This window comes from Pelophylax lessonae (assembly GCF_965119305.1).
Source record: "Pelophylax lessonae genome assembly, chromosome: 4".
Lineage (NCBI taxonomy): Eukaryota > Metazoa > Chordata > Amphibia > Anura > Ranidae > Pelophylax > Pelophylax lessonae.
The window spans coordinates 318,440,370-318,460,994 of NC_138771.1; the positions used below are offsets into that span (position 1 = coordinate 318,440,370).

The 20,625-nt window shown below is 39.8% G+C and overlaps 1 protein-coding gene across 1 annotated transcript in view; it reads right to left on the bottom strand.

Annotated features, from left to right (window-relative positions):
• The window catches only part of CFAP43 (cilia and flagella associated protein 43), a 163,748-nt gene that overhangs the window by 46,480 nt on the left and 96,643 nt on the right, over positions 1-20,625 (bottom strand). Inside the window, exons 21-25 of the mRNA XM_082254611.1 lie at positions 13,108-13,212; positions 12,908-13,024; positions 12,156-12,359; positions 6,618-6,824; positions 3,252-3,341 (exon numbers count right to left, since the gene is read on the bottom strand). Coding sequence (XP_082110737.1) covers positions 3,252-3,341; positions 6,618-6,824; positions 12,156-12,359; positions 12,908-13,024; positions 13,108-13,212 — 723 coding nt within the window. The remainder of the gene's footprint in view (positions 1-3,251; positions 3,342-6,617; positions 6,825-12,155; positions 12,360-12,907; positions 13,025-13,107; positions 13,213-20,625) is intronic.

The following is a 20,625-nucleotide window of genomic DNA, read 5'->3' on the forward strand; positions in this document are numbered from 1 at the left end:
CAGGTGGGAAAAGATTTACATGTCAAAGAATGGTAGAAAATTAAGAACACAATTGTAAAGCCAACAGACCATCTATTGCAAAATGAAACAAAGGTAGGAATACAAGAGTGGTATGGTGACCTCAGGCAGGAATACAGAAGTGAAAATGGTGACCTCACATAGATGAAGACCAAATTTAAAAAGGATGGAAAGTTTTCTTTGAATTGTTACATAGAAAAAATAACTGCAGTCAAAGAGGAAATAAATACAAGAAAATAAATGTAACAGGATATCTAACAAAAAAATTAAAAGTACTACTTAGGACTTGGAGGTGAAGGAAATACAGCGCATCCAGAAAGTATTTACAACGTTTTACTTTTTCCACATTTTGATATGTTACAGCCTTATTGCAAAATGGATTAAATTCATTATTTTCCTCAAAATTCTACAAAAAAATTCCCCATAATGACAACGTGAAAGAAGTTTGTTTGAAATCTTTGCAAATGTATTAAAAATAAAAAAGGAAAAAAATCCCATGTACATAAGTATACACAGACTTTGCTCAATACTTTGTTGAAGCACCTTTGGCATCATTTACTGCCTCAAGTCTTTTTGAGTATGATGCTTCAAGCTTGGCACACCTATTTTTGGGCAGTTTCTCCCATTCTTCTTTGCATTACCTCTCAAACTCCATCAGGTTAAACAGGGAGCGTCGGTGCACAGCCATTTTCAGATCTCTTCAGAGATGTTCAATCAGGTTCAAGTCTGGGCTCTGGCTGGGCCACTCAAAGACATTCACAGAGTTGTCCCGTAGCCACTCCTTTGCTATCTTGACTGTGTGCTTAGGGTCGTTGTCCTGTTGGAAGATGAACCTTCGCCCTAGTCTGAGGTCCAGAGTGCTCTGGAGCAGGTTTTTATCAAGGATGTCTTTGTACATTGCTGCATTCATCAATCCCTCAATCTTGACTAGTCTCCCAGTTCCTGCTGCTGAAAAACATCCCCACAGCATGGTACTGCCACCACCATGCTTCACTGGAGGGATGGTATTGGCCAGGTGATGAGTGGTGGCTGGTTTCCTCCAGACATGACGCTTGCCATTTAGGCCAAAGAGTTCAATCTATGTTTCATTAGATCAGAGAATTTTGTTTCTCATGGTCTGAGAGTCCTTCAGGTGCCTTTTGGCAAACTCCAGGTGGACTGTCTTGTGCCTTTTACTGAGTAGGGGCCCTTGTCTGGCCACTTTACCATACAGGCCTGATTGGTGGAGTGCTGCAGAGGTGGTTGTTCCTCCGGAAGGTTCTCCTCTCTCCACAGGGAAACATTGGAGCTCTGTCAGAGTGACCATTGGCTTCTTGGCTACCTCCCTGACTAAGGCTCTTCTCCCCTGATCACTCAGTTTGGCCAGTCGGCCTGCTCTAGTTAGAGTCTTGGTGGTTCCAAACTTCTTCTATTTACGGATGATGGAGCCCACTGTGCTCATTTGAACCTTCAATGCTGCAGAAATGTCTCTGTACCCTTCCCCAGATCTGTGCTTCCATACAATCCTGTCTCGGAGGTCCACAGGCAATTCCTTGGACTTCATTGCTTGGTTTGTGCTATGACATGCACTGTTAACCTCCCTGGCGGTATGATTCTTTTGGATTTTAGGTGCTGAAAGCGGTACCATTATTTTGCATGTAATTCTTGTGAATGAGCAGCCCAAACCAACTGTATACATTATATATATATATATATATATATATATATATATATATATATATATATATATACATATATTATGTATACATATATTATATATGTATATATATATATATATATATATATAATGTATACAGTTGGTTTGGGCTGCTCATTCACAAGAATTATGTATATATATATATATATATGTGTGTGTGTGTGTATATATATATATATATATATATATATAAATACTGTATATATATATTTACATAAAAAGTACAGTAAAACTGCAGGAAAGGGCACTGGGGGGCAATGTAATGTGGATTTTTTTTATTTTGAATGGTATCAGTGTGTTTGGTGCGTTTTACATTTGAATTTGCCGCCGGTTCCACCCCCGGCGAACGCTAAGTCGCCGCAGATGGAAGCCGGGGCTCGCAGACGATCGGGATGAAGCTCCGCCGCCACATACCGCCCGCATTCTTCGCTGGATCCCGGAGAAAAGGTAAGTAAAACCTCTACCAGGATCCAGCGATCTTCCTAGCGCTACCCCGAGTGTGGCGCGGGGTTACCGCTTTTGGCTCTAAAATCTAACCCCGAGTCACGCTCGGGAATACCGCTAGGAAGGTTAACTATAGGACCTTATATAAACAGGTGTGTGCCTTTCCAAATCATGTTCAATCAACTGAATTTACCACAGGTGGACACCAAACAAGTTGTAGAAACATCTCAAGGATGATCAGTGGAAACAGGGTACACCTTAGTTGAATTGTGAGTGTCATGGCAAAGGTTGTGAATACTTATTTTTAATAAATTTGCAAAGATTTCAAACAAACTTATTTCACGTTGTCATTATGGGGTATTGTTTGTAGAATTTTGAGGAAAATAATGAATTTAATCCATTTTGGAATAAGGCTGTAACATAAAAAAATGTGGAAAAAATTAAGCGCTGTAAATACTTTTTGGATGCACTGTACTAAAGATCTATGAAAAGAAAAACAAAGCTCTGGCAAAGATAGAACTGAAGTGGAAATGTTAGTAAATAGAGAAGAAAGAATGAAAACACAGCTTATTCTAAAGTGGGGTACACACTATGAAAAATTCGGACGACCTGTTATTTCCCACAAATTTGCATATCATGATTAAACCGACAATGGTATTAACTTGTACGACAAAGGCAAACTTTCTTTTATGTATATAATTTCTGTTTGTTGCCACTTTCTACCGGGTCGTTCTTTGCTTCTGATCATGCAGGTTTTTCTCTATGCTATTATGTTTGTACGATTACTGTAAAAATTTGGCAATAATTGGACATTGCGTTCATGTATGATACAAATTTTCTAGCTTGGACTGTCCTTTTTTTTTGTCTGAACAGTCAAAGTCGGACGTCAAAAACACTACACTAACATTTAGATAATAGACCGTTCGTTCCTCGTACAGAATTTTTCTTCCAATTCTCATATAGTGTGTACCCAGCTTTGGAGTACAGGGGGAAATAGAAATTCTGTGACAAGGGTAGCTGTTTTATTCTCATAGACTGTAACAGGACTTATGGTATATGGACACAGAACTATGTTATATAATGAATTTTTTACCTGAGCAGCCAGGTATTTCTCCTCTTCCTCTTTAGCTTGCTGTTCTGCTTTGGCTTTTTGCTCAGCTGTCAAGTATTTTTCAACCTTTATCTTTAGAGGAACAGTGGGGAGATATGAAGTTACATAATGTACACAGTCCATTTTCATCAAGAAATGAATTTCAGTAACTCTTAAAAACTTACATTTTTTTCCATATTTCTCTTACAACAGGAAACTTTCCATACTTATATGAAAAAGATCACTACCTTCCACCTCCAAGAATTCAAGAATTGAGCATTGTTAGATCTCATCACCAGACTGTGTGGTTTTGGTGATCATACTTTCAGCACCTTATATGATTAGTATATACTTTTAGGAGTTTCTGGACTTTACAAAACTTGTTTGCTTTACTTCTTGTGCACCAGTAGTAAAAACATGACAGAGTCCCTAATCTCCTACACCCCCCCCCCCCATCCACCCAAACAATACAAAACACTTGTGCTGTAATTTAGTGTAGAGGTACAGGTTAAGAGTTCATTTTTAGGTTTACGTTAAAGTGTATGCAAACCCTAACAATTACATTTGCTTACTTGCTTCCTTTTGGTCTACTAAATCATAGAATGTACAAGCAAAAAATTGGGGGAGCAAACCCTGAACATGTATATCTAAAGCCGGTGCAGCTATGGACCAAGCGATATGTATATTAAAAAAGAATAGCGCACACATGCAAAAGAAATGACTATCAAATATGGAGACAATCCATAAATAAAAATGGGGATTTAGTCCCACTATATGGCCATATCGTGCTCAAGCCCACCACTGCGTCAAATCATAGAATGTGTTTTGGTAATATCTGTTAATCCTGCCAGAAATCCTCTACCTCTGATGACTGTTACCAAGGAGTAAGCATTGTCACCCTAGCACAGGAAGTGGGTTGCTGCCAGGTGACAAATAAAAGGAAATAAAATAGGAATAAAAGCATATGCAACCACCATATCTAAGGACTAGTAAGCTGAAATAAAGTTTTGTTCTTAGTTTTAGATCTGCTTTATGTGTTACTGCTAAGCAACTCGGTGCAATGCGTCAAAGAGCATTTTCATGGAATTTTGAGTGCCCATGTTCTCAGGAAGCATCAGTGAAGCAAAATGATTTGACCTGTCCTTTTTGGAAGCAGAAGACGAGGTAAATGTTTTTTTATTTCCTGAAAAAGCTTTATTTATTTATTTTTTTTACACATTTTTTTTTTTAAATAAATAGGAATTTGGTTGGCTGTCATTAAAGCAGAACTTCTATTTTAATGAAAGGTCACCTTTAAGGCCCCATTCACACTTTGCAATCCAGCTTGTGATTTTGTGCGGGCACTTTTCATGTGATGCCCAAGTGTTGCACATAGGGCATCCCATTCACTTCAAAGGACTGCCCTATGCACTTTTGTCACCCAAAAGTAGCTACTGCTCCTTTTTTGGTGACAATCTTCAGGTGATCTTTTTAAAGGTGTGTTTTGCCACAATTGCTGAACATGCAAGCTCTGCTTTAAACACATATGCTCTTCTCCTTCTTAAAAATAGGAATAAAAAAAAAAAGGCCTTTGGAGAAAAATGTTATTAAATATACATACCTCTCCTTGGCTTCCACATTGTGGGAGATAAATCTTACCAGAATCACCTTTACTGCTGTGCAAAAGCATTATCTCCTGCTATTTAGGATGCTTAGGATGCCCTAGGACAGTGATGGTGAACCTTGGTACCCCAGATGTTTTGGAACTACATTTACCATGATGCTCAACTACACTGCAGAGTGCGGGAGAATCATGGGAAATGTAGTTCCAAAACATCTGGGGTGCCAAGGTTCGCTATCGCTGCCCTAGGATCTTGCTGGAAGGGTCATGACTTCACTATTATCTAGGCACCGCAGGCAGTAGGTAAGTATATTTACAATTTTTTTCTCACACTTTTTTTATACCTTTATATCTTTATAACGCCACTATTAATTATGGGTAAGAGAGCCCTGATATTTTAACCACACCTTACTTTTTTAGTATATGGTCTGCTTTAAATGACAAATGTGTCGATTAACTTCCCTGGCAGTATGATTATTTCAGATTTTAGGTGCTGAAAGCGGTACCATCACTTTGCATGTAATCCTTAAGGACGAGCAGCCCAAACCAACTATTTACATATGATTTTTTTTTTTCTGTGCATTCTTCTTTATAACATCTCGGGTATGATAAAGTTTGAAACACAAAATCATAAATTATAATATAATAAATAACTATAAATAAGTTAAAGTATATATGTATATATATATATTTATTTATATATATATATATATATATATAATACATATATATTATATATATATATATGTATATATACAGTATACATATATACGTATACATATACTACATATATGTAGATGTATACATATATGTATACATATATATATATATATATATATATATATATATATATATATATATATACGTGTATATATATATATATATATATATATATATATATATATATATATATATATGTATATATACAGTAAAACTGCAGGCAAGGGCACTAGGGGGCAAACTAAGGTCAATTTATTTTATTTAGTAATGTAATCCAATAGGATTACAATGTATCCGTGTGTTTTACTTTTTGAATTTGCCACTGGTTCCCCCCCCCCCCTGCGACGCGACGCTCGCAAGGAACAGAAGCCGGGGCACACAGCATCAGGTGGAAGATCCGGCCGCCGTACACTGCTGGAATACATTGCGGGATCCCGGGGACAAGGTAAGTGTCCTCTTCCAGGATCCAGCGACTTCTCCCTGGTGGTACCCCGAGTGTGGCTCGGGTTTACCGCTAATGGCACTGAAATTCCACCCCAAGCCACACCCAGGAATACCGCCAGGGAGGTTAAGATGATGACAAAAATGGTAATTACTTTTTGCATGTTATTAGTGTATCTGGGGCTACGTCTTGGGCTGGGCTTGATGGGCTTGATGGGCATACCTTGCTGCTGCCTTCAGTCCTTTCTTTCGCCTACCCTCTGTCCCTTCCTTCCTTTTCCACCTCCCCATTCCTTTTCTTTCCCTCCCCTCTCCTTCCCTAACCCCCTCCCCCCCCCTCCATTCCCAACTGCACTGGACCAAAGTTTGTGAATAAACCTCTGCATACCTTGACAGCTTCTACCACAGTGCCTTTTTATGTCTATGCAATGTATTACTTTAGCTTGACCTGTACTACATGTAAAAATTCAATAATTCTTTTTACTGGGGGAAAAAAATATGGCAAAAGCACTTAGTAGCAATGATAAAAATGATGACAATAATTTTAACTGTTTTATTCATAAAAGTGTCCTGTGTTATTATGTGGAAAATAATATTTTTAAGATTACCTCAGAATCTTCTACTGTAAGCGCTCTCTCTGGTTTCTCATTATCTGTAAATTTTGGCTCTAGAATTTTTTCTTGGATGTTTAGTTCAGACATGATTTCCAGTATTCTTTGGTTTCTTTCATTCAACCGAGTCACTTCTTGTTCCTTCTGTCTATATATAACTTCAAAATCTTTGTTAAAGGTCGTTTTGACATTGTAGATGATGTCCTGTGTGAAATGGTATAATGTTTATAAAAACAGGCTGTTACCATTGGAATGACGGGTCTACAATATTCGGAAAGCAATTATTATAAAACATGTTTTTACCCCATTTTTTACATATATGAAATTGTAGGTGAGCAAATTAAGATATTTAAAGGGCCAGCCCAGCTCAAACCTATGTTTTAATTGTTGACAGCGGGACATTAGATTTTAACACTGGTGGTTTTTGACATAGAGCTCTCAATATAAACCTCACAGCTCCCCTAGCTGTCCAAAGGGATTGATTTAATAAAACTAAAGAGTGCAAAATTTAGTGCAGCTGTGCATGGTAGCCATCATCAGCTTCTTATTTTTGCTTGTTCAGTTAGACTTTGACAATAAAACCAGGAGCAGTAATATAAAAATGTATTCTAACTTGAAATAAATAAAAATACTAATATGCAATGAATGACACAATTAGTAATAGCAGCAAGCAGGCACAAGTCCAATAATCATGAACCAAAAAATTGTAAAGTTCCAAATGTGCAGCGCTAAAAATTATATAAAAAATGTCCATAAACATTTCACATATGTTGAAACTGCTAAATCTATATGAGGATGAGACAGAAGAACCCAACACCAGCTTCAATGTGGTATAAAGCAGCACTCAGCACCACAGTGATCAATTCAAGCCTCCTACCAGATGTCTATGACCCTCAGATTAGAGAGTGGTCATAAAAGCTTACGGTTCTACAGATCTCTCAAATTCTCCAATGACACCGAAGTTCCCAGAGTTAAGTCCTCACTCAATAGCCGGCCCAGACATATCCTCAATAATATAAAAGAACTTCCATAGTGAAGTATGTACAAGAAAAAACAATATTTTTTAAAGTTATCAACTCACATGTTACAGGTAGTACAAGTACTTTGTTTCCAACCAGAAAAATGGCCGCGGTGTCCAGCGTGCTGACGTCATACATCATAGTTCTCGTCATACGCGTTTTGTCACAACTGACGTAATCAGAGGGGTGAAGATGTGGCGGCAGCAGGCTTTATATACTGGGAAGGCTGGAAATGACTATGCATTCCAAATACTGGAAGTAGATTGGTTTCTATGCAGAGCTGCACCTGATTTTATAGTCTCCAGTTTTAGTAAATCAACCCCATAGTGTTCCTAATACTAAAGTAATACTTAACACTCCATCTACTTATCACATACCCAAACCTCTAAATCAAGCCCTTACCAAATACTTACCCTTTCAACACTTAATCATAAACCTGTGCCTTACAAGTTAACCCTTGACACCTAACCCTCTACAATCACATCATTAGTATTTATTGCAAACCATGTATTCCCCTAAACTAAATTTTAACATTAAACTAACCCTCTGTTCTGTTCTGTGCTGAAACTAATCTTAAAACTTCTGATGACCGCTTATGCCAAAAAATACTAATGCTGAAGTGTTATCACCAAGAGTTACTGATTTGTATGGATAAGTTATGGAACGTTCAATCACCTATCAGCATCTTTTATCTCTTAGATTCTCTGTTCAAGTATAATCTCTTTCTTCTAGGGTTCCAGTCTCTGTTAGATTTTAACTTTATTTTAAAAGCCATTTGTGTCATTTTCAATATGCAATAGATATTAAAAAAAAAAAAAAAACTGCACACATATATATTCAAAAACAAACAAGTAAAGAATATATACAAATTTCACTTATGTCCCGTGTGCTTAACAAGACAGGAAATAAGCAGAATATTTAAATTCAGGGGACAGGCAGCAATAAAAGCACTTCTTTTTAGTAGAGTGGGGAACAGATAAAACAAGTTTTTATTCTTGTCTTTATCCCTATTGGGGAGATGTTTCTGACATCTTGTGAGGTTACCATGACAGATAGAGAGAAAGAAAATGTTCCTTAGAGAGTAGTGCTGAGGTACTATGCTTGGTGTTAAAAAGTGCGGGTTTGTCATGTCCATATTAAATTGACAAAATCAATTGTGAGCAAATGTGCATCAGCACCCCCCATGGCCTGGAATGACAGACCGGGGTGAGTACAAAATGTATTTTATTGAGCGATATTATTGATAAAATAAATAAAAATCTAGGGACATACAAGATTTGGTATATCAATGTACAATAATATTAGCATGCAAATAATAAAGACGTGCTGTTGTGTCTAATACCATACATAAGTGAAAACACCTGGCATGTTTCGGACTGTTAATGTTGAGTCCTTCTTCAGAGGTGAGACTGCGTAACGGTATCTTCTAGAATATATAAATATAGCCCATTAGTCACAGAATTGCAACCCAATTTTGTTACACAATAGGTATAATAAACACATATCATAATGTATTAGTCATAAATGTATAAACATATAGTTTATACAGGCTGCATATATACTTACTTAATCATGCATTTACATTTGCACAATGAGGCTAGATGTGCGATAAATACTGCCAGAAGGCGTACCTGCTAACATATGAATGCGGGTGCTACTACGTTGGAAAAACTAAATTGGAATTTATCGACATCTTACAAGCATAAATAAAAAGGACCCCAAACTTCCACTTGGTAGACATAGTGCTTAAGTACATAGGGATTCCTCACTCTAAGTTAAATTTTTGGCCTTGGACCATATTCATCAAAACCCCAGAGGTGGTGGCCTTAACAAAACCTTACTTCAAAGCGAGCTCAGATGGATCTTCCATCTGAATGACACATCACTCCCTGGTTTGAATGAGGTATTTAATTTTAATCCTTTTTTGATTGGGTTTCAATCAGGAGTTTGTGATAGGGACCTTTAAGAATTACACAATAGGTGCACCCCTTGTGTTTTATGACACAATGGAATTGTAATATGAGGGATGCTTATTTCCATGTAATGTTGTTATTTATATTGTATCTAACCAATTATCTAATTGATTAAACTTAATCATGTAAATAAGGGTTTTCTTCATTGTCTGTAATGGCTTGTATTGTAATTTAGATTGTGATTTTTGTTATGCATTGTGTGTTCTTTTTCTGCCCTTTAATGGTCTAACATGGAGGTAACTCCTTTTCTTTACCAGCCTTGGTTCACTTCTTGGAGGATGCAAAGTCACATCCCCTGCGCACAAGGGCCCCCTGTGGACGAGCCCATGCTCAGGTGGGCCTTTTTTGCAGACCTTATGGATCACGTCATATCACCAGCCTGACGCGATCTACTTCCATCTTGCGTTCTACCCTGGAATGCAGGCAGTAGGCCTACCATGCGCTGGCGGCAAGACGACGCAGACGTGCTCTGCCTCGATGGCAATGGACGCACCCGTGTCAACACAGCCAGCTGATCCACATTGACAATCTCGACTGGCAACCACTCCTAGCCTTGCATGTTAAGAATTTAACACCCACTCTTCAATGCTGGTGTCAGTCTATCCCACTGAAGGTGGTGTGTTACTATTGAGCACAGTCTTAAGCAACGCAACAGACAGGTATGATCTTTGCATCAGCTATACTATATATATTTTTTCTTAGCTCTGCCTCAAATGTAATTGGCACCCCTTAGGGGTAACCCGTACTTCCTGTTTAGCACAAAGCGCTAATTTTTTGGCTAAAGCTTGGGTAATATAGAGCCTAATACAATCGCTATTTATTTTGATCACCTAATTTTTGGACTTTTTTTTTTTTCATTTTTCTTTTTTATCTCTATAAAAAAAAAATTATATTGTGGATCATATGCCTGGCTGTTTGGTGGTGGAGATTTTTGATTCCCCCCATGTGATTGTGACTGTGACTCTGCCCTCCCTGGTGCCTGCTGGCCGGTAAGGTGACTCCTTACCATGAAGACCCCTTCTGGCAGTATTTATCGCACATCTAGCCTCATTGTACAAATGCAAATGCATGACTATGTATATATACAGCCTGTATAACTGATATTTATACATTTATGACTAATACATTATGATATGTGTTTAATATACCAATTGTATAACAGAATTGAGTTGCAATTCTGTGACTAATGGGCTATATTTATATATTCTAGAACAGGGATTCCCAAACTACAGCCCTGCAGCTGTTGCAGAACTACACATCCCATGAGGCATTGTAAAACCCCGACATTCACATACATGACTAGGCATGAGAGGAATTGTAGTTCCTGAACAACTGGAGGGCCGTAGTTTGGAAATCCCTGTTCTAGAAGATACTGTTACGCAGTGTCTCACCTCTGAAGAAGGACTCAACATTAACAATCCAAAACATGCCAGGTGTTTTTACTTATGTATGGTATTAGACATAACGGCATGTCTTTATTAGTGGCATGCTAATATTATTGTACATTGATATAACGAGCACCTGTTACTATTATGTATTGGATTAACCAAATCTTGTATGTCCCTTCATTTTAATTTATTTTTATCAATAATATCGCTCAACAAAATACATTTTTTACTCACACAGGTCTTTCATTCCAGTTCATGAGGGGTGCTGATGCACATTTGCTCACAATTGGTTTTGTCAATGTCCCTTAGAGGGGAAATAGACAGTAACAGAACTGTGTAGACCCCTGATCGGAAGCCCGGGGTCCCATGCATCCCTTTGGCACTTTTTGTGCAGCCTTCAGGGCCCCTGAAGACACTAATCTGTGTTTCACTATTGCCTTGGTATAGCAGTGATTTCTAGCAGTTTCATGTAATATGTTCAAGGAATTCTATGTGTGGTCCTTTGGTGATGTCAATGGCTGCACTTGAGGCCCCCCATATCAAGAAAGGTGGTCACCACTGGTGTAGACAATCAGAATTTCAGGCAGCTGGATCCCTTAGTGTAGTTCAATTTCCCAGTGGTAGGGTGTTTTTTGATGATAAGGCTCTTTAGAGGTAGCTCTCTAGTACTCAAATGCCACTATATGGTTCTTGGATCTACCTTTAGGCTGGGTTCACACTGCTGTGCGGAGTGGCTTACAGCAGAGGTCCGGTGAGTCCCTGTTCTCTGTTTCAGGGATGAATCAGGCACAAATTTTTAGCTGGATTCGGAACTAAAACAGACCAGAAGACGCACAGGACTCTTCTGCAAACCGCTCCACATCCAATTCGCACTAGTGTGAACCCAGTCTTAAGAAAAGTGCCAGACAGCAGCCAAACCAGCAACTATAATAGGCTTTAAGCTCCTCCATAAAATGTGCACTTGAGAATCCCACCTCTTGTCCAAATCTTGCTCTGTCTAAACGTTTTAGAGGCTCTGAGGAAGATGGCTCCTTAGATGCCCCTGAATTGTGTTATGGTGTTATAGCTTTTTAATAGATACAGTAAAGAAGAGAGTTTCTTGTTGGAAATAACACATTGTTTATAGCTTTAGGTCGATGTCAGCAATCCACCTACTTGAAGCAATATGATTTGGTTTATTTTCTCCTCTCTGCTGTGCATTTCCAGCTGGCTGTACAAGTTAGACGTGTCACCTCCATACTGATCGCTCAGACTTCCAATTAACGACGTTGTATCTTGACTCTTCGCTGTCTCCTCCTCCACTTCTTCATCCTCTTCTGACCCTATTCTTGTGTGAACTTCAACAATTTCCTTTCTGGCCTACATTTAAAAATGCAGAAATTACAATGTCATACAGTCCTTTTATATCAGTACAAACAGTCTTACAAGCAAAGAAAGAAGTACATAAAACTGTAATAACTGCTCAATTTGAGTTGTGCTAATATACAGTGCATCATCCAGTAGAAAATGATGATACCTGAAATGAAATGAAATGAAAGTTGCAACTGGGCTTGTAGTTGGAGTGCCTATTCTGCAAGCTAATGAGCAACATAGGGAAGTACTTAGGTGAGCTTACAGAAAGAAGACAGTGTAGAATGGGTGTCCTGTATGTGGTTATGTTAAGAAGTTGGCTAAAGATCAGGACAGGGCAGTGACATGAAAGTTATAGAAATTCAGACTATGAAAAATGTTGATGCCTTGATTACGCTACACAGTCAGGACTGTGGGTAATTACAAAATGGGCTTTACGATGTGTCTTTTGGCACATAAACCTATTTTGTATCTTTGATTGTGTTTTAATTTTAAATGAATGTATTTTAATGTTTTTTTTCTTTTTATTAAATGTAGATGAATAATATTGTCTTCACCTTAAGATCAATAGATTCAATCTTCTTGAGCTTCAGCACTCTGGCAATATCTTCCAGTTCCTTTGCACTACGTTCTTTCAAGGGATAATTTTTGACCTCATAACCTGTATGAAAGGACTAAACCAAATAAATGAGTATTGTTAAGCTGGAATGCTCCTACGTAGACAATGTCCTTGTCATGCTGATTATGCAATATTTACCATAATAGATCGTCCTTTAACAGCCATAGCATCCCAGCATTCTTTCTTTATAACATCACGCAGGTACTGTTTGGCTAGGTTTTCCATTTCGATTTCTTGCCTCACCTTTTAGAGAGCAAATATTTTAATTGAAAAGTATGAGCTATAAACAACAGAACAACAAGAAAGGTATATTTAATCTCTTTCTAAGCATTAACAACATATATGAACCAAACAAAATACAAGAGCATAAATAACAGATAAAAAGAAAATATAACTATATAACATATAACTATTAAAACCAGGATGTGCCTTTGATGAGCACTTTAAATGCTTCATATGTGGGGCTCTTACAGTATAAAAGTCAGGAACCTAGAGAAAAATAGATCTTTCTGTGAAATAGAGCTGCTGAGAGATCTGTGATTCATTTTTGACAGTCCTCACAATAGCCACATTTCAACTGCTATTGCTAAATTTTCACAAATATGCCCAATGGAGAGAAGTCCACTTTACCAACCTACTAGTGCCAAGAAGAAAATATGGCCCTGAACAGAAAACAGGGCAATCCAACAATTGCGTGTTAACGAGTAGACAGTGAAGCCATATATATGACAAACTGATGTCAGCATCTGTTCCTGCATTTATATAGAGCATTACCTTGTTTATTAATTTCAGCCACATGATTTAAACCCAACTGCAACCCAATGGCTGAACATACAAGTGAATATATATATATATATATATATATATATATATATATATATATATATACACACACAGTATATATATATAATATATATATATATATATATATATACACACACTGCTCAAAAAATTAAAGAAACACATCAGATCTCATTGGGGAAAAATATCATGCTTGACATTTATACAGATATGGACTGGATAATGTGTTAGGAACAAAAGGATGCCACATCACTTGATGGAAATACAAATAATCAACCTACAGAGGGCTGAATTCAAAGACACCCCCGAAAATCTAAGTGAAAAAATGATGCAGTAAGCTAGTCCACTTTGCTGAAATTTCATTGCAGCAACTCAGAACAGTTTGGGGATGGCCCCTTCCTGTTCCAACATGACTGAGCACCAGTTCACAAACCAAGGTCCATAAAGACACGGATGAGTGAGTTTGGGGTGGAGGAACTTGACTGGCCTGCACAGAGTCTTGACCTCAACCTGATAACCCTCGTCCAACATCAGTGCCTGACCTCATAAATGTGCTTCTGAAAGAATGGTCAAACATTCCAATAGACACACTCCTAAACCTTGTGGACAGCCTTCCCAGAAGAGCTGAAGCTGTTATAGTTGCAAAGGGTGGGCCAACTCAAAATTGGACCCTATAGAGTGTATATAGATGTATATAGAGTGTATATATATATATATATATATATATATATATATATATATATATATATATACAGTGCCTTGCAAAAGTATTCGGCCCCCTTGAACTTTGCGACCTTTTGCCACATTTCAGGTTTCAAACATAAAGATATAAAACTGTAATTTTTTGTGAAGAATCAACAACAAGTGGGACACAATCATGAAGTGGAACGAAATTTATTAGATATTTCAAACTTTGTTAACAAATAAAAACTGAAAAATTGGGCGTGCAAAATTATTCAGCCCCTTTACTTTCAGTGCAGCAAACTCTCTCCAGAAATTCAGTGAGGATCTCTGAATGTTTCAATGTTGACCCAAATGACTAATGATGATAATTAGAATCCACCTGTGTGTAATCAAGTCTCTGTATAAATGCACCTGCACTGTGATAGTCTCAGAGGTCCGTTTAAAGCACAGAGAGCATCATAAAGAACAAGGAACACACCAGGCTGGTCCGAGACACTGTTGTGGAGAAGTTTAAAGCCGGATTTGGATACAAAAAGATTTCCCAAGTTTTAAACCTCCCAAGGAGCACTGTGCAAGCGATAATATTGAAATGGAAGGAGTATCAGACCACTGCAAATCTACGAAGACCTGGCCGTCCCTCTAAACTTTCAGCTCATACAAGGAGAAGACTGATCAGAGATGCAGCCAAGAGGCCCATGATCACTCTGGATGAACTGCAGAGATCTACAGCTGAGGTGGGAGACACTGTCCAAAGGACAACAATCAGTCGTATACTGCACAAATCTAGCCCTTATGGAAGAGTGGCAAGAAGAAAGCCATTTCTTAAAGATATCCATATAAAGTGTTGTTTAAAGTTTGCCACAAGCCACCTGGGAGACACACCAAACATGTGGAAGAAGGTGCTCTGGTCAGATGAAACCAAAATCGAACGTATTGGCAACAATGCAAAACGTTATGTTTGGCGTAAAACCAACACAGCTCATCACCCTGAACACACCATCCCCACTGTCAAACATGGTGGTGGCAGCATCATGGTTTGGGCCTACTTTTCTTCAGCAGGGACAGGGAAGATGGTTAAAATTGATGGGAAGATGGATGGAGCCAAATACAGGACCATTCTGGAAGAAAACCTGATGGAGTCTGCAAAAGACCTGAGACTGGGATGGAGATTTGTCTTCCAACAAGACAATGATCCAAAACATAAAGCAAAATCTACAATGGAATTGTTCACAAATAAACATATCCAGGTGTTAGAATGGCCAAGTCAAAGTCCAGACCTGAATCCAATCGAGAATCTGTGGAAAGAACTGAAAACTGCTGTTCACAAATGCTCTCCATCCAACATCACTGAGCTCGAGCTGTTTTGCAAGGAGGAATGGGCAAAAATCTCAGTCTCTCGATGTGCAAAACTGATAGAGACATACCCCAAGCGACTTACAGATGTAATCGCAGCAAAAGGTGGCGCTACAAAGTATTAACTTAAGGGGGCTGAATAATTTTGCACGCCCAATTTTTCAGTTTTTTATTTGTTAAAAAAGTTTGAAATATCCAATAAATTTCGTTCCACTTCATGATTGTGTCCCACTTGTTGTTGATTCTTCACAAAAAATTACAGTTTTATATCTTTAAGTTTGAAGCCTTAAATGTGGCAAAAGGTCGCAAAGTTCAAAGGGGCCGAATACTTTCACAAGGCACTGTATATATATATATATATATATATATATATATATATATATATATATATATATACACACACACACACACAGTATCTCATAAAAGTGAGTACACCCCTCACATTTTTGTAAATATTTTATTATATCTTTTTATGTGACAACACTGAAGAAATTGCACTTTGCTACAATGTAAAGTAGTGAGAGTACAGCTTGTATAACAGTGTAAATTTGCTGTCCCCTCAAAAAAACTCAACACACAGCCATTAATGTCTAAACCGCTGGCAACAAAATTGAGTACACTAACTAACTAAGTTAAAATGTCCAAATTGGGCACACAGTGTCAATATTTTGTGTGGCCACCATTATTTACCAGCACTGCCTTAGCCCTCTTGGGCATGGAGTTCACCAGAGCTTCACAAATAGCCACTGGTGTCCTCCATAATTCCTCTATGATGACATCACGGAACTGGTGGATGTTAGAGACCTTGCGCTGCTGAATGGAACCTGTTCTGTTAAACAGCTGTATGGTCTTGGCCAAAAGTGTACATGTCAATAGGACATAAGTAACAGCAAGTAATCACATAACATACAGATTCCAGGAAGAAAAAAGGGGCAAGCTTGGTGCCTCAGTATATAAATACAAAGAGTGGTCACAAGGTGCAGGGGTGGCCAGGAGCATTGCAAAGAAGAAGTCATTAGCACAGTGGAAGTTGGTGATCCAGCCAGATCAGGTAAACATGTTGGGTAGTGGTATACCTGAGGCAATGTGGGGGGGGGGGAAGAAAAGAATAAGGGGGGCAAGAAGGAAAGTAGGGGAAACAGAAGGAGAAACAGAAGAGGGGGGGAATAGGGGGGATAACAGGTGCCCGGAGAGAGTCCCGAGCCACTATTGAAGGCTCAAAGTGGCATAACCGGTAGGGTATCGAGAAGGAGCAAAAATTATTTTTTTCAGATCCTCAGAGAGTTCTTTGCCATGAGGTGCCATATTGAACTTCCAGTGACCAGTTTGAGAGAGTGACAGCGATAACACAACATTTAACACCAGTTCCCCATTTACACCTGAGACTTTGTAACACTAACAAGTCCATGACACTAGGAAAGGAAAATTACTACTTGGGCCCAATTTGGACATTTCCACTTAGGGGTGTACTTACTTTTGTTGCCAGCGGTTTAGACATTAATGGCTGTGTGTTGAGTTATTTTGAGGGGACAGCAAATTTACACTGTTATACAAGCTGTTCACTTTGCAAGACAATTTTCAGTTCACAATGGCATTTTTCCTTAGCTTAGTGAATGAGGTGAAGCTCTGGTGACTTCTATTATCCAATCATGTACAAGCAAAAATATTTTTTTTCCTTACATTTGATTGGGTATTTTTTGCAAAGTGAATTTTCACCATACTCACTAAGCTAAGGCAAAAATGTCCCCACCACAGTGAAACTGCATGTTTTTATTCTGTAAACGAGATAAGTACATAAGGGTGGATATCTCTTTTCCTCCCACCCTTACTCTTTTTCCACCACTTTGGTAAACATTAGACCATATGGCTTCTTTCAAACGGAGCGGACCGTATTGCGATCCGCTTCGGCACTTTTTTTTTTTTTTCACGGACACGGATGACACTTGTGTCATCTGCTACGTATGTCCGCATATCATCCCATCCGTTTGCGGATGATATACGGACATAATGTATGTCTATGGGCATTGCGGATGTCAGCGGATGTCACCGCTGACATCCGATTTTGCGTCCGTTCCGTTTTTTTTAAACTGAAGAAAAATAGGGTTCTGTTCCGTTGCAAAAAACGGAACAAAACTGAAAGGACGCAAATCGGATGTCAGCGGATGGTCATCCGCTGACATCCGCAATCCCATTGATATGCATTATGTCCGTATATATCACCTGCAAACGGATGGGATGATATATGGACATACAGAACGCACGTGTGAAAGGAGCCTATCCGTATTTTAGATAAATCAATATTGCTGCGCCAAGTGAAATACAATCAATCAGGGTAATTAACATATAAACAAAATCATTTATGTATGTAAATAAAAATCAGTAAATATTTAAATGTAAAGAATCAGTGCCAAATGTTAATAAATTGCAAAAAAAAAAATCCAAGTGCTAGTGACACAGTGATTATAAAAGTCCCAAAATCAATAGCAAATGAATCAAAGTAATCCAAATAATCCCATCTGTGATCTGAATTCTACTGCAAGCGTGCTCCACACACCAAACAAGTGCTCCCAGTGATTGGTGCAAGATTAGCAGCTCACCTCAAGGATAGACTCCAAGGAGTCATACACGCAGGGCCGGTGCAAGGATTTTTGACACCCTAGGCGAAACCTCCTTTTGCCGCCCCCATGGCTTCGCCCCTGACTCCACCCTCTTTGCCCTGCCCATGAATACCCCATCTTTTTAAATGACTGCTACCATATTGGGGGTAGAGTCAGTCACAAGCCCAGGGCATGATACGTATGCAGCATATGTAGGAGCCTAGGGGTGGCAGGGTGGAGATTTTTGCGGCGCCTCTCCACCCATTTCTTCACCCCCAATCCATCCATCCTGATCACACCCCCCAGATATCCCTCCACCCTGATCATACGCCCAGATACCCCCCCCCCCACACTGATCACATCCCCCAGATACCACTCCATCCTGATCACACACCCTCAGATTCCCCCCACCCTGATCACATGCCCAGATACCCTCCCCCACTCTGATCACACCACCCCCAGATACCCCTCTATCCTGATTAAACACCCTCAGATGCCCCCCCACCCTGATCACATGCCCAGATACCCTCCCCCACTCTGATCACACCCCCCCCCCCAGATACCCCTCTATCCTGATTACACACCCTCAGATGACCCCCAATCCTGATCACATGCCCAGATACCCTCCCCCCTCTGATCACAACCCCTAGATTCCCCCACTCTCAAATCCCCCATATACCGCCCCAACTCTGATAACACCCACCAGATACCCGTCCCCACTCTGATCACACCCCCCTAGATATTCTCCACGCTGATTACACCCCCCTAGATACCCGCCTCCACTCTGATATCACCCCCCAGATACCCCCCTCTGATATCACCCCCAGATACCCCCCACTCTGATCACACCCCCTAATTACCCGCCCACTCTGATCACCCCCCCCCCAATTACCACCCACTTTGATCATACCCCCCAATTACCCCCCACTCTGATCACACCCCCCAATTACCCCCCCACTCTTATCACACCCCCCACTTTGATCATACCCCCCAATAACCCCCCCCCCCCACACACACACACACTCTGATCACACTCCCAATCACCCCCCGCTTTTATCACACCCCCAATTACCCCCTTCCCCCACACTCTGATCACACCCCAGATACCTCTCCATCCTGATCACACACTACAGTCTTGCTTTACATTACAGTACCTTCCCTGTCTGGGGACACTTACTTGAGTTGGGCTCCAGAGAGGGGACAAGGCAGGAGACAGCTGCAGACATCAGGCACACTACAGGCTCCTGAGGGAGGAGCCAAGTGCAGAGGGGTGGAGCCTTGTGTATAGCTCTGCATGTCGCCTCCTGCGTGACTTGGTGTCGGGCTCCAGAGAGGGGAGACGACAAGGGACAGCTCCAGACACCGGACACACTACGGGCTTGCAGGGGGAGCGGAGGAGCTGAGTAAAGAGGGGTGGAGCCCTGTCCAAAATGCTGCATGTGGCTCTTCTGATTGCTCCTCCGCTGTGGCCAATTGGGAGGGAATAGGAGTGGACAAAAAGCTTGTGCGAGACGCTCTCTCTTCTTCTGCACTGCCGACAGGAGAACGGGGGGGGGGGGGCGAGTGAGGGAAACACTGACAGCCTGCAGCTCACCTCTCCCCTGTGTCACAGCACCACTGCCTGAGATCTCTGATCGATCGAGCAAGGAAGGAGCCCGCCGTACTGTCACCGCTTCACTCCCGTGGGGTGGGTGCCCCTGACTGATGTGCGCTCTAGGTGGGTGCCTACCTTGCCTATATGTAGCACCGACCCTACATACACGCTTTTAAGGATAATAGATACTGGACAATCAGCCTGTTTACTCCTCTCTGATTGTCCAGTATCTATTATCCTTAAAAGCGTGTATGACTCCTTGGAGTCTATCCTTGAGGTGAGCTGCTAATCTTGCACCAATCACTGGGAGCACTTGTTTGGAGTGTGGAGCACGCTTGCAGTAGAATTCGGATCACAGATGGGATTATTTGGATTACTTTGATTTATTTGCTATTGATTTTGGGACTCTTATAATCACTGTGTCACTAGCACTTGGATTTTTTTTTGCACTTTATTAGCATTTGGCACTGATTATATACATTTAAATATTTACTGATTTGTATTTACATACATAAATGATTTTGTTTATATGGTAATTACCCTGATTGATTGCATTTCACCTGGCGCAGCAATATTGATTCATCTATTATTCACTGGTGTTTTTGTGTATAGCACTGATTGTTTGCT